The sequence below is a fragment of the Oryctolagus cuniculus genome, chromosome 11 (genome assembly GCF_051225735.1).
Source record: "Oryctolagus cuniculus isolate XC-2025 breed Fujian yellow rabbit chromosome 11, ASM5122573v1, whole genome shotgun sequence".
NCBI lineage: Eukaryota > Metazoa > Chordata > Mammalia > Lagomorpha > Leporidae > Oryctolagus > Oryctolagus cuniculus.
The window spans coordinates 118,954,898-118,967,631 of NC_142877.1; the positions used below are offsets into that span (position 1 = coordinate 118,954,898).

At 61.6% G+C, this 12,734-nt stretch overlaps 1 protein-coding gene across 10 annotated transcripts in view; it reads right to left on the minus strand.

The window, feature by feature from the left end:
• The window catches only part of SCUBE1 (signal peptide, CUB domain and EGF like domain containing 1), a 116,187-nt gene that overhangs the window by 49,224 nt on the left and 54,229 nt on the right, over window positions 1-12,734 (minus strand). For 6 of the 10 annotated variants that reach the window (XM_070051505.2, XM_070051504.2, XM_089307690.1 and 3 more), the window contains one exon: window positions 301-426. The exons of 2 other annotated variants lie outside the window; for them this stretch is intronic. In XM_070051505.2, the coding sequence (XP_069907606.1) occupies window positions 301-426 (126 nt within the window). The remainder of the gene's footprint in view (window positions 1-300; window positions 427-12,734) is intronic. 2 more of the 10 variants (XM_089307686.1, XM_089307687.1) reach the window with 1 other exon arrangement.

A 12,734-nucleotide genomic window follows, 5' to 3' on the forward strand; every position in this document is an offset into this window, starting at 1 on the left:
ACCCCAGAGACAAGGCCTGCTCAGCACGGAGCCTGGGCTTCCTGACCTCTGTGCCTGCCCTTCCGTCTGCTGGACAGCTTGGGTTCAATGCCCTTCCAAAGGCCCCGCCCACTCCTTGAGGGCGTGGAGGTGGTGCTAGGCCAGGTGAAGACCCCAAGTCTGTGGATCGCAGTACCTGTCCCTCATGCCCCTCAGGGGGCCCTGCCCTTCTCTCCACCCTGTGGGGCTGACAGCCCTCCCCCACCCTGGGCAACAGGAGACGCGTGGGGATGTCTGGCCCATTTGCCTCCATCTACCTACGTGTGCAGTCCTTCTGGTTTGGGGCAAGGTCAAAGCCGGGCCTGCAGTCACAGGCTACCCCACCTTTGGGCGTCTCCCGGCAGATGTGGGCACAGCCGTGGTCTTTGTTCATGCAGTTCATACCCTCTGGGGAGAGAGACAAGGGCGGGGTGGGGACCAGGGAGAGAGAGGGAGAGAACATTTCAGGCTGGAAAGAGACAGCCTCTGAACTGTCAGATGGGCTACCACTGCGTGCATGTAGATGTGGGTACACGTGCACGTGGGAGCACACACACACACACACGCATGTGTGCACCCATGCCTCCACCTGGGTTTCCCTTAGGAGGAAATCCAGTCACAGCACCTGGGTCCAGAGTCTGTGAGCTACACTGTACAAGCCAGCCAGGACCCGTGGAGGCAGAGCTCCAGGTCTGAGTCAGTGGGCCCCTCTGCCATCCTTGGTTCTGGGGCGTCCAACCCTCTCCCCCCACCAGCACACTTGACGTCCCCTCCCTGTCTGCCTGTTGTGTGGCTCAGGCCTCCTTCCGCTGGGCCTGGCTGGTGTTTATCTTACTGGTGATTGGTGAGGACTTTCCAGAATTTATGAGGTCAAGGGTCAAGTGAGAGGCTACAGGTCACAAGTCCATCAAGGGACCAAAGGCGGACGAAAGGGGAGAGTGGCCCCGTGACCTGCTGCCGCCTCCACCCACCACACGCTCAGGAGGTGACTCCTGCAGGTGGGGGGATGGGCACAAGTGGCCTCCACCCCAGGGCCACACTGGCCTCTCCTTCAAGGTGAGGACAGCCTTGACCTTGTCCACTCTTAACACGGTGTGGGGAAACTTAGAACATATAAGGATTAAAAACACCTTGGCAGCTAGAATAAAGACAAAAGTCTCCTAGAGCTAAAATGAAAGAAAGAAAGAACGGAAATAAACGAAGCCTGGGTTTTGTCCGGCACCCTGCTTCCTGATCCTACCTGATGTTAACACTAATACTAGACGCGGACTCGGACTTTCTCATTTATGCAGCTCTCATGGTTGGACTGACACTCAGTGCCACCACCTGACTGGTGACGGAAACAGTGACGCACTTCCATAGGCTGCGTCTCACAGGCACGGGAAGACCCCCGCGCCCCCAATTCCCAGATTGATGCATGAATTGCAGACGAGGTGTGTTACAGCCAAATTCTGCCAAATTCTGTGTGTAAATATTCCAAGGGGATATCGCTGAAGGTGGAAGGGCAGGAGACGTGCACAGTGGGCCCTCGTGAGCCAAGGTGAGCCAACCCCCGGACAGCCGTTTCTCAGCGAGTCTCTGCGAAGCCGCCCTCCTGACCAGCCGAGTGCCTTGAGACGACACTGCACGTCTCTGCCCTCACCGTGAAGCGGGCACGCCACGGTCTGCCTCTTGCAGCGGGCAGGGAAGCGGCAGGCACGCGGCAGCATTCGCCAACAGGGCAGCTCTCCGTGGGGCCCTGCTGCCGGAGGACAGGCGCCTGCAGCTCCTCACTGTGGGAGCCTGCCAAAGGCTGGCAGTTGAGGGACTTTCGAAGGGCCCTTGAGACAGTGCAGCCTCTTAGCGCATCCTCCGGGGGCTCTGCCCTGGCAAAGCTTCGGGCAGCGGGTGGGATCCTGCCCGTCGACAGTGGTGGGCCTGCCGCCCACGGTCAGCCCTCGCCCCCTGCACGGAGGACTGCTGAGGTTCTCGGGCGAATGCTTCTCCCACTCCGACCCTTACACACACTCCACACCCTCCTACCATCCCTCCCTTCTTCTTCCTCCTGCCTCCTGTAAATGGAACCCTAGCGGGGCTGGCGCTGTGGCACAATAGGTTAATCCTCTGCCTACAGCACCGGCATCCCATACGGGCGCTGGTTCTATCCCAGCTGCTCCTCTTCTGATCCCGTTCTCTGCTGTGGCCTGGTAAAGCAGTGGAACAAGGCCCAAGTGCTTGGACCCCTGCACCCGCATGGGAGACCTGGAGGAAGCTCCTGGCTCCTGGCTTTGGATTGGCCCAGCTCCAGCCATCGTGGCCAACTGTGGAGTGAAACAATGGATGGAAGACCTCTCTCTCTCTCTCTCTGCCTCTCTGTAACTCTTACTTTCTGCCACAGGGGAGCAGACACGTCCCTGAACCCTGAGCTGAACAAAGCTTCAGCAACAACGGTGTGGCCTCCCTTGCCGCAGACTTGCCGTCACTCTAGTGATGAGCCAGGAAGGTGCAGCTGGAGTCTGCGGGTGACACAGGACCTGGGGGAGGAATCTAGCATGGCTGTCGTGTGCAGGAGCCCACACTGAGCAGGGAGCCAGAGGTGGGGAGTGCGGTCCCTGTCTGCAGTAGCGTGGCTCACAGGCCTCTGTGTTATGTCTCTCAGTAACCGTGGGGGAAGAGGCTGGGCCTCCAGCCCCCAGCTGAGGACCCCAGGGAGGAGCCAAGGTCCTGTGGCTGGCCGCCCCTGCTCACTCAAGACCTGGCAGGCTCCTGGACACTCTGCCATGTGCCCGGCAGCCCCAGGCCCTGGGGACCCTCAGCCGACTGAGCACAGCTCTGTCACTGCTCGCTGTCAGAGGTGGATTTCTGTGTTACAGCTGATGTTATCTACCATAGCAGAAAGGAACAGAAGGAAACGTACCTAGAACTCACTGAAAAATAACCATCAAAAACTATTACAAGGGAATAAAATAATTTATCTTACCCAAATCTGTATTTTCCAAACAAGGGGAGGGTGCTGTGGGGGCAGCTTCGCGGTTCTGCCACAGCCAAGCTGGAGGGAGCTGGGCCCACTGCACGGTGGCCTGGGTGGGCAAGGCTGGCATTGCTCCACCAGGGTGCCTCTGGGGCAGCTTCTCCCCGAGGACGGGGTGGCACGAGCGTCGCCATCATGTGTGAAAAGGGGCAGCCTCAGCTTCCCGGTGCCGACCACTCGGCTCCTCTCCGCCCTGGCCCCCAGCTCCCTTCCCCGTGCCGACCACTCGGCTCCTCTCCTGCCCTGGCCCCCAGCTCTGCAGCAGCCCTGGAAAGCTGGGGCCGCACTGGCCCTCGTGGCCCATCTTACAGAAGGAGAAAGGGAACCCTCAGAGGGGGCTGAACGTCCCAGGTCACAGGCAGGACTGGGACCCAGGCTGCAGGGCCTCCAGCCGTGGCCTTCCCACCCTGGCTCTCCGCGGGGACCCAGGCTGCTGACTGGCAGAAATGTTTGCTGGGGTGAGGAGAATTAGGACCCCGTGGAGAGCTGGCCTGGCAGACAGTGCCCAGGACGGCTCCAGGTCAGCTCCGAAGCTGCCTCCTTGGCCTTGGAGAAGCTCTCTGCACGGCTCCTGGCTCCTCGTCCGACCTCCCTGGTGCCCCGGGTGTGAGGAGGGACCTTAGCTCCCTTGTGCCATGGACATCCTGACCCCATCTGCCCCCCAGCCTCTCCAAATAGCGTGAGGTGCCACAGCACTGCCTTCTGTCACTGCCTGGGCCCCTGGCCCCTTGCCCTCTCATTCTCTGAGCCCTGCTGGAACCCCCGGCAGCCACCCTGGGCCTTCCATTTAGGCTGGAGGCACGGCAGAGGCCCAGGGCAGGCCTTGGCCATGCCCACGGCAGCTGCTCAGTGCAGGGAGAGAAAGGACCAGCCTCAGAGACCACCGCGGCAGCCTCCTCCACGCCCAGCTGCTTTCTCTGGGCTTGGTCTTGAACCCTGCCCTGCCTAGGCGGCTTCACTTCCCAGAGCAGCTCGGGTCTGACCAGCAGACTCCTCAGACGGGGGTGTGTTGCAGTCACTGCAGGGTGCCAGCGCTCACCCGCCGCACCGTAAGACGTCAGGAGAAGCCGGCTCTTGACCCGTCACCTGCTGGGTCGGGTGCTCGGCACCTGCAAGGCACCTGCGAAAGACTATGCCAGTCAAAGGAGGCACAGGGGGCCGCAGGCGCCTCACGCCATAGCCGAGCCCCTGTCTCCACGGCCGCCGTCTCTGGGTCTCCGCTTTGCTGGCTGTGAGTGGGGGGATCGCTGTCTACACCCTGCAGGCTGCTGAGAGGTTCCAAGGAGATCCCAGACGGGGCCGTGAGCACAGCCCTCCCGCTGTGCTCCGCCTGCTCTGACTCCCACCCTCGCCCTCTCCCCTGCCCATGGGGGTAGCTGCGGGGAGCGCTGAGCTTTATCTGTCTCCTCTGCCCACGAGTGCCAGCACAGGGCCTGGCGTAGGGCAAGGGCTCAGCCAACGGTGGCTGAAAGAAAGAAGAAAGAACAGGTGAAGAGAAGAGAGGGAGGGGTGGGAGAGGAGAGAGCAGGAAGGAGAGACCGAAAAGCAGCGGGTCTCAGAATGGATCAAAGCCACTCCCTATTTTAGGGGACAAGGGGAGAACTTGGAAAATGCTGTTCCCGACGGGGAGCACCAAGACAGCGCTGGGTTTGCCTGAGGGGGGGACATCACCACACCGACAGCGCTGAGGGCCTGTGGTCACTGGCCAAGACCTCCCTCCCTCTCCCTTCTCCGGAAGGGTCCAAGGATGGTCTACTCCAGCCCCTGGCCCTTCCTGCCGTCTCCCAAGAGGGCCACTTGGAGCTAGCTTGGCCCTCCTGAAGGTAGGATCACTGGGGCAAAAACTGCCGAGGGCCATGGGCCAAGCGGAGGTCTGAGGTTAGCAGGGGAGCTGGGCCACGTGAGGTGCTCCAGGAGAAAGGTCCTGGGCCCCGGACTGCAAGGGACTCTGTGGGTCTCTGCCCCACCTGTGCTGCCAGGGCCTCGGAGGCAGCCCCGCCAGCGCCATCCCAACCCCTCTGAGCCGGCCACCCTGTGGCTGGCAGGTGGTTTCCACTGATGCCAGCCCGTGTCTTCTGCAGGAGCAGGGGCTGAGCCCACTCACACCCACCCCTAACCTCAGAGGCCCGGCACAGAGACTGGTTCTGTGAGTCTGTCCCGTGGCTCCCAGCTCTGCACCACCTCTGTTCTTGGGGCCCCCTGCCGTCTCTCTTGGCTGAGATACGGGGAGACACACACAGTGAGGAGCTGGGCAGAAGTCCTGCCTGCCTGCCCTCCGAGAGGGGTCTGAGATGGAATCACAGACTCCTTCCCAGAAATTCTAGCATGCAGAAGCCCGGTGCCCGTCAGCACAGGCTCCCGCCAGGTCGAATCTAATTCGATTTAACCTATCCAAACCCAGTTACATTCTGCAAACTCAGACGCGGTGTCGCCGTGGTGCCCAGGATGGCCCAGAGCACAGTGAGGGCCAGACGCTTTGCTGCCCATCATCAGGGCCAAACTCCGGCTCTGCCACGTGATGCCACAGGCTCCGTGACCTCTGAGCCTGTTTCCTGCTGTGCAGGGGAGGAGGCGCCTGGCTGAGGGTGCAGGTGTGGCTGACGTGGGACTTCATCCTGGGCAGGTGGCAGCCATGGCGTCAATAGGGAGGGGCACACGTGTATCAGAGGACCTCAGGGGGCCACGTGGATGGTGGTAGAACAAGTGGGGAGACTGGCACACTATCCTGGGAGCTGGTGAGAGGGACAAGGACAAGGAGGGAAGCAGAAGGGCAGGACTGGGCTCCTTTCAGAGCCTGGAGCTGAGTTCCCACAATGCAAGGTGTGTGGACGTGGGCCCTGACTGCCCTTCCTCACAGCAAGCCTAAGGAGTGGACAGTGCCCGGCCTGTACCACACGCAAGCACAGGAGGATGGGGGGCTGGAGAGGAGACCTACTGGCTACGCTGGGTCAGAGGCTGGGTTGGGGAGGCCTCCCCCAGAGCCCTGTCTTCCCTAGGACTCCCAACAGGCCCTGGCGGCCCTTCCACACCAGGGCCTGCTCTCCCCCAAGGCCTCCTGTCACTTCTGGACACTCCTCTCATGTGTGTGCAGAGAGGGTGCAGCCCCCACCAGGCCCAGGCCACTGTGAACACCCCACCCTCTGCAGCACAAAGTTCCCGGGTGTCCGCAGCCAGGAGTGGGCGGCAGGCCCTGTCTGTCTGTCTGTAGGAGCCTCCAGGGCCTGGACAACAAAGCTGAATGTGTGCCTCCTAGGGTTGTTGCTATGGCAACCTCATCAATAACCTCACTTTCCACTTCCATGTGCCCTAAGCACACAGGAAGGGCCGGCAAGCTGGGAACGGCAGAGCAGGGGGAAAAGAACAATGACCTTGCTCCACCCTCCCTCGACCCTCTCCCTTTCACCTCATCAACAGGAAACTGCAGAGCCGAGAGAGGCCAGGGCTGGGGGTCGGGGAGCAGGAGGCGGCTGCCCTCCCTCACCCAGAGCAGCCGCAGCCTCTGTCCAGGCCTTGCAGGGAAAACAAACACAAACACAGCTCCCACGAACTTCCAAGGGATTCAAAGAAAACATCAGCTCACAGACAGGAAGGGCCACAGGGCCTGGACCGTGGGGACAGATGGCGACGATGGTGGCTGCACCGTCTGTGCCGTGCTCTGCTTTGCGCACTGCACTTGTCCCCAGGACAAGCCCAGGAGGTGGGTACGCCATGGTGTGATGCCCACTCCGCAGACGGGAACACGAGGCGCAGGGAAGTGAGTGACGAGGGGCTGCGGGGCAGGCTCCAGGGCAGGGCCCGAAGGGAGCAGGATGGCAGCAGCTCCAGGCTGCACTTCCGAGCACCAAGTCACCCGCACTCAGTGAGGGCCGCGAGCCTGACGAGGTAAGGCTGGGAGAGCTTCGTGCAGAGGGGAGGGGAGGGGAGCCCTGATGCTGCCCCTTCTCATCCTTCTGCTTCCCTGGGTTGGATGTGAGGACTGGCGTGGCCCAGCCGCTGGCCTTCACAGCACCCCACTGCCGGCCAAACTCTCCTCTCCAAGGCCACGGCCACTGCACCCAGTTTCTCACCTTGCCCCACCCCAGTCAGGGAGTAACATCACCAGTTTCCTCAGATCCACGGAGAGCTTCACCTCGACCTCTCCAGGGCCCAGCCCCATCCGGGCACAGAGACCAGGGGCCAACACCGCCCTGCCAGGGAGGCAGCTTTACCCCACGGCACACAGGCACGGCAGAGACAGAGCAGTCTGCCGTGACGGAGGGAGTTTTAACCTGAGCCACTGGAGTTTGTCTTCCTGAAGGAGCACAGGAACTTTCTAGAGGGCAAGTATGACTGCGTCTTCGCACTGTAAACAAACCCGTTCAACGCCCCCAGGCAGGACGGGGTGCCCTGGGCCCGGCCCCCGGCCCCTCCTCTCCAAGCTGTCTCCCTTGCTGCCCCAGGTGAGCCTAGGTAATGGCATGTGCTTTTGGCAACGTGTTTCGTCTGCCTGGACATACTCCCGCCCCTTTGAATGGCCATTTCCCACTAGTTATTTGAGCTTCTGCTTGGGTGCCACCTCCTCCGGAAAGCCGACCTTCCCTCCCTGGCTTACAGCACTAGATGGTCTCCTTGTCACTGTCTGGTTATGTGCTGTCCCTTCCCCCACCCCCCTTCTCTAGACCGGGGCTCCTCGGGGGCAGGGCCCACGCCCAAGTCCCTTCTTTGTCCCCGTGCTCTGCAGATGGTAGGAAAAGTCTGCTAAACCCAGCCACGCTGGTGAGGGGCCTGAGAACAGGGCCAATGCCCAGGCAACAGCACCTGGCCACCACGCAGGTAGCCCACGGCCACTCACGGAACACCAGCAGCTCTGCACGCAGAGCACAGAGTCCCTCCTTACACAGCCCAGTGTCTGCAGACATGCAGGGTTCTGCCTCCCCTCGTGCAACCCCCAGTTACCCCTCTGGGGCAAACCCAGGCCTGGTGGGGCATCAGCAGTGACTGCCCCAGAATAGCCCGGCTGACCACGAGCCCAGCCACCCCAGAGGCCACCCCTCCTGGGAAGGGAGTGGCTGCAGCTCTCCCACTTCTGCTGCATGGGGCCATGCCCAGGCCAGGCTCTCTCAGCCTCCCTCACTGACCATCTCAATGACCGAGTGCTGGGGGCCACCCGCAGCCCAGCTGCCATCCAGAGAGATGGAGAGATGTGTCCCAGCCCTCCCAACCCGACTCCCCAGGGGCCACCCCAAAACCAGTCCCACAGGGGCTTCAGCCCTTTGGCCAAATGCTCACCTCACGCCCTGTCAGTGTTTGGCAGCCCTGTGGGACTTGGCTGCTCTTGTCCTTTCCACAACCCCTCTCTCTAGGCGAACAGCACAGAGGATGGAGCCGGGAAGGAGGGGTCCCCCAGGGAGACTCTGAGCCTGGGAAGGAGGGGTCCCCCGGGGAGACTCGGAGCCTGGGAAGGAGGGGTCCCCCGGGGAGACTGGGAGCCTGGGAAGGAGGGGTTCCCTGGGGAGACTGGGAGCCTGGGAAGGAGGGGGTTCCCTGGGGAGACTCGGAGCCTCCTGGCTGCCCAAGGCTGGTCCACTCTGCCCGCTGCTCTTGCTCATGCTCACGGCTCCCCCCGTCACCCAGGCCCAGCTTCCCTGCCCTTATTCGGGATGCCCCAGCTCATCCCACAGGACTCAGTGGCCCCCCCGGAGCCCCCCAGAGGACTTGGCCCCCACCTCTGCCGAGCACCAGGCCTAGCCAGCCCAGCCATGCCAGCCCACACTGGTCCTGCTGGGCTCCCACAGCTTCCCACACCCTCGCTTGCCTGACCCCATGCCCACCTTCCCACAGGTATTCCGGGAATGCCCCCGTGTCTCCGGCTTGACTCCATGTGGGGCAGCCCTTTCCAGACCAGCCGCTCCTGGTCTGCACTCCTCACCGGCTCTGCTCTCAGGGCTACCACACAGGCAAGCCCGCAGCTGGTGTTGAGCAAGCTGGCCGACAAGGTCACTGGTTATGGACATGGGACCCAGCTCCAGAAGCAACTGTCCCACCCTATGTTCACGTGCAGGAAGACAAGCCGTCCTGGCTGGACCTTCTGGAAAGCCGGACCTGGAAGGAGCATCCAGGTGAGGCCTCTGATCTCCCATTCAGGAGACGATGCCCACAGGACAGCAGTGCCCTGGACCACACAGCAGCCGGCGCAGAGCCCATGGGTGACCCCTGACACCCCAGCTCATCCAGTCTTGGCAGGGGTGGCCTGCAAGGCAAGGCAGTGCTGCCCTAGTTTGGGGACTGTCAATCAGCCTTCCCCACGCACACTCACTCGTGCACTTGGTAAACCTTGGCTAAGCACCGCCTGTGAGTAGAGCCAGGGTATGCTCACCTCGGCCAGGCTTGTCTTCAGTCTGCGAACACACCTGTGTGCATGGCTGCTGCCCAGGTGCACACGGATGGATGTACGGACAAGCCGAGGCGGTGCCACACAAGAGCAGGAGCTGGCTGGGCCCTGCCTTCTAGGAAGCACGGAGTGCTGGCCTCTGACCTCTGGCTCCCATCCCCACGCCTGGGAACTCCCAGGAGGCTTCTCCATGAATGGGAGGTTGGTCCAGCCCATGACAGCTGGGAGGGCCACGTGCAGCCTGTGCCGATGAGTGGCCAAGGTCTGCAGAGCTGTCCAGGGCACTGGGGCAGACAAGCCAATTTCAATGGCCCAGGTTCTCAGGTGCATTCTGGCCCTACCTTCTGCGCAGGGTCTGAGGACTTGCTCGGTTTCCTCATCTACAAAGCGGGGAGACACGAATCTCCTTTTTGTGAGTATTAAAGGTTAGGAGAAGAGGGGATGGACCCCTACTCAGTTCCCTGACAGCCCCCTCAGGCCGCAGGAGGTACCTAACACAGGCTGGTCCACTAGGCCAGCGCCCTGCTCCCCACCCTGAGCAGGGCAGGGCGGCTCCTCCCTGGCCCCTCCTGCTGTTCCCCTGGTGGGTCACTAGGTGTCACCATAATCTCTCCCAGGACTGGGCAGCTTCCTAGAGCACATTCTCCTGCCCCCAGACGAATGGGACTGGACAGGACTGCCCACAGACGGGCTGGGACTGGATAGGACTGCCCACAGACGGGCTGGGACTGGACAAGCGACTGCCTTCAGACAGGCTGGGACTGGACAAGCAACTGCCTTCAGACAGGCTGGGACAGGGCAGGAGGCTGCCTTCAGACGGGCTGGGATGGGGCAGGACTGCCCACAGATGGGCTGGGACTGGACAGGATTGCCTTCAGAAGGGCTGAGACTGGACAGGAGGCTGCCTTCAGAGGGGCTGGGACAGGGCAGGACTGCCCACAGATGGGCTGGGACTGGACAGGAGGCTGCCTTCAGACGGGCTGGGACTGGACAGGAGACTGCCTTCAGACGGGCTGGGACTGTACAGGACTGCCTTCAGATGGGCTGGGATGGGACAGGACTGCCTTCAGAAGGGCTGGGACTGGACAGGAGACTGCCTTCAGACGGGCTGGGACTGGACAGGACTGCCCTCAGACGGGCTGGGACTGGACAGGAGACTGCCTTCAGACGGGCTAGGATGGGACAGGAGACTGCCTTCAGACGGGCTGGGATGGGACAGAAGACTGCCTTCAGACGGGCTGGGACTGGACAGGGGATGCCTTCAAGACGGGCTGAGACTGGACAGGGGATGCCTTCAAGATGGGCTGGGACTGGACAGGAGACTGCCTTCAGACGGGCTGGGACTGGACGGGGATGCCTTCAGATAGGCTAGGATGGGACAGGAGACTGCCTTCAGACGGGCTAGGATGGGACAGGAGACTGCCTTCAGACGGGCTGGGACTGGACAGGAGACTGCCCACAGATGGGCTGGGACTGGACAGGAGACTGCCCTCAGATGGGCTGGGACGGGACAGGAGACTGCCTTCAGACGGGCTGAGACTGGACAGGGGATGCCTTCAGACGGGCTGGGACTGGACAGGAGACTGCCCACAGACGGGCTAGGATGGGACAGGAGACTGCCTTCAGATGGGCTGAGACTGGACAGGGGATGCCTTCAGACGGGCTGGGACTGGACAGGAGACTGCCTTCAGACGGGCTGGGACTGGACAGGGGATGCCTTCAGATGGGCTGAGACTGGACAGGGGATGCCTTCAGACAGGCTGGGACTGGACAGGAGACTGCCTCGCCTCTGGCCGGGGAGGCTGGCAGTGTCTCTTCTTTCCCAGATTTAGCAAATGAAAACACAGGATGCCCACTGAGCCTGAATTTCAGATAAATAACAACTGAGTATGTGCCAACTCAGGGCAGGTTATACCTGTATACCAAAAACGGAACAGCACTTCGTCTCTCTGAGGTCCCAGTTTAAATAGGCACCTGTACCAGCTACCATCAGCCCTATCCCTTCCTTCACAGGGACCCCAAAGGAGGCTGGGGGCGGGGACAGGCTGAGACACCCTTAGCCCTGAAGTTCCTACTGCCAGACAGCTTGCTCAATACCCCGCCAAGAGGTCGGCTCAGGCTCTGTGGCCACTTTTCCCTGACGAGACCCACGGGCTGTGGAGGGGTCAGTTCCAAATGGTCCAGGACTGCTGCCCCGGTCCCACCCAGCCAAGTGGGCACCTACCCAGTGGCCTCTCTCCTTATGCCCCTGGCTTTGCAAAGCTCTCATGCGGGGCCTATGCTCACAATGCCTGGGCTGGAAGCTGAGCCTAGGCTGCAGTGAGGGGCTAGGCTCTGTCCTGGGGCCTAGCCCAGAGGCCCGTGGCAAAGCCCAGCTCCGCCACCACGGCTATGGTGGTCTTGGACAGGTCCACTCTACCCAGAACAGGTGTGCAGGCGGGCTTTCCATCCAGGAGTGGCCCTTTCAGATCGGATGCCTCCTTAGCTGTCCTAACTGCCGGCTCCCTAATAGGCCCCATGCTGGATCCCGGGGGTGCAGGCGGTCTTCAGGCACAGGGGCAGATCTACACATGAGAGAGCAAGATCTGCGAGCAAAGACAGGAGGGACAGTGCAGGGAGGCTGAGGGTGCAGCATGGATGGAACCGGGAGGGCTGTGGGCGGAGGTGCTGCCATAGTGTTTTCTGGTGAGCAATGGTAGAGGTGGGGACGACCTTCCTCCAGAGGGAGCTGTATGGGCAGAGCCAGGGACATAGAAGTGACAAGGACGTCGTCGTGGCAAGGAGGGCTGCATCCCATGTGGGTGCAGGTTTGAGTCTTGGCTGTTCCACTTTCTTTTTTAAAAATTTATTTACTTATTTGAAAGTCAGAGCTACACAGAGAAAGAAGGAGAGGCAGAGAGAGGCAGGGGAGGGGGATCTTCCATCCGCTGGTTCACTCCACAATTGGCCACAACGGCTGGAGCTGTGCTGATCCCAAGCCAGGAGCCAGGAGCTTCTTCCAGATCTCCCATGTGGGTGCAGGGGCCCAAGGACCTGGGCCATCTTCTACTGCTTTCCCAGGCCATAGCAGAGAGCTGGATGAGAAGTGGAGCAGCTGGGACTTGAACTGGCACCCATATGGGATCCCAGCACTGCAGGCGGCAGCTTTACCCACTACACCACAGTGCCAGCCCCTGCTCCACTTCTGATCTAGCTCCCTGCTGCTGCACCTGGGAAACCAGTGCAAGTCCTTGGGCACCAGCACTCATGTGGGAGAACTGGAGGAAGCTCCTGGCTTTGGCCTGGCCCAGCACTGGCCATTTGAGGAGGTGATGGTTAACCAGCAAATGGAAGACT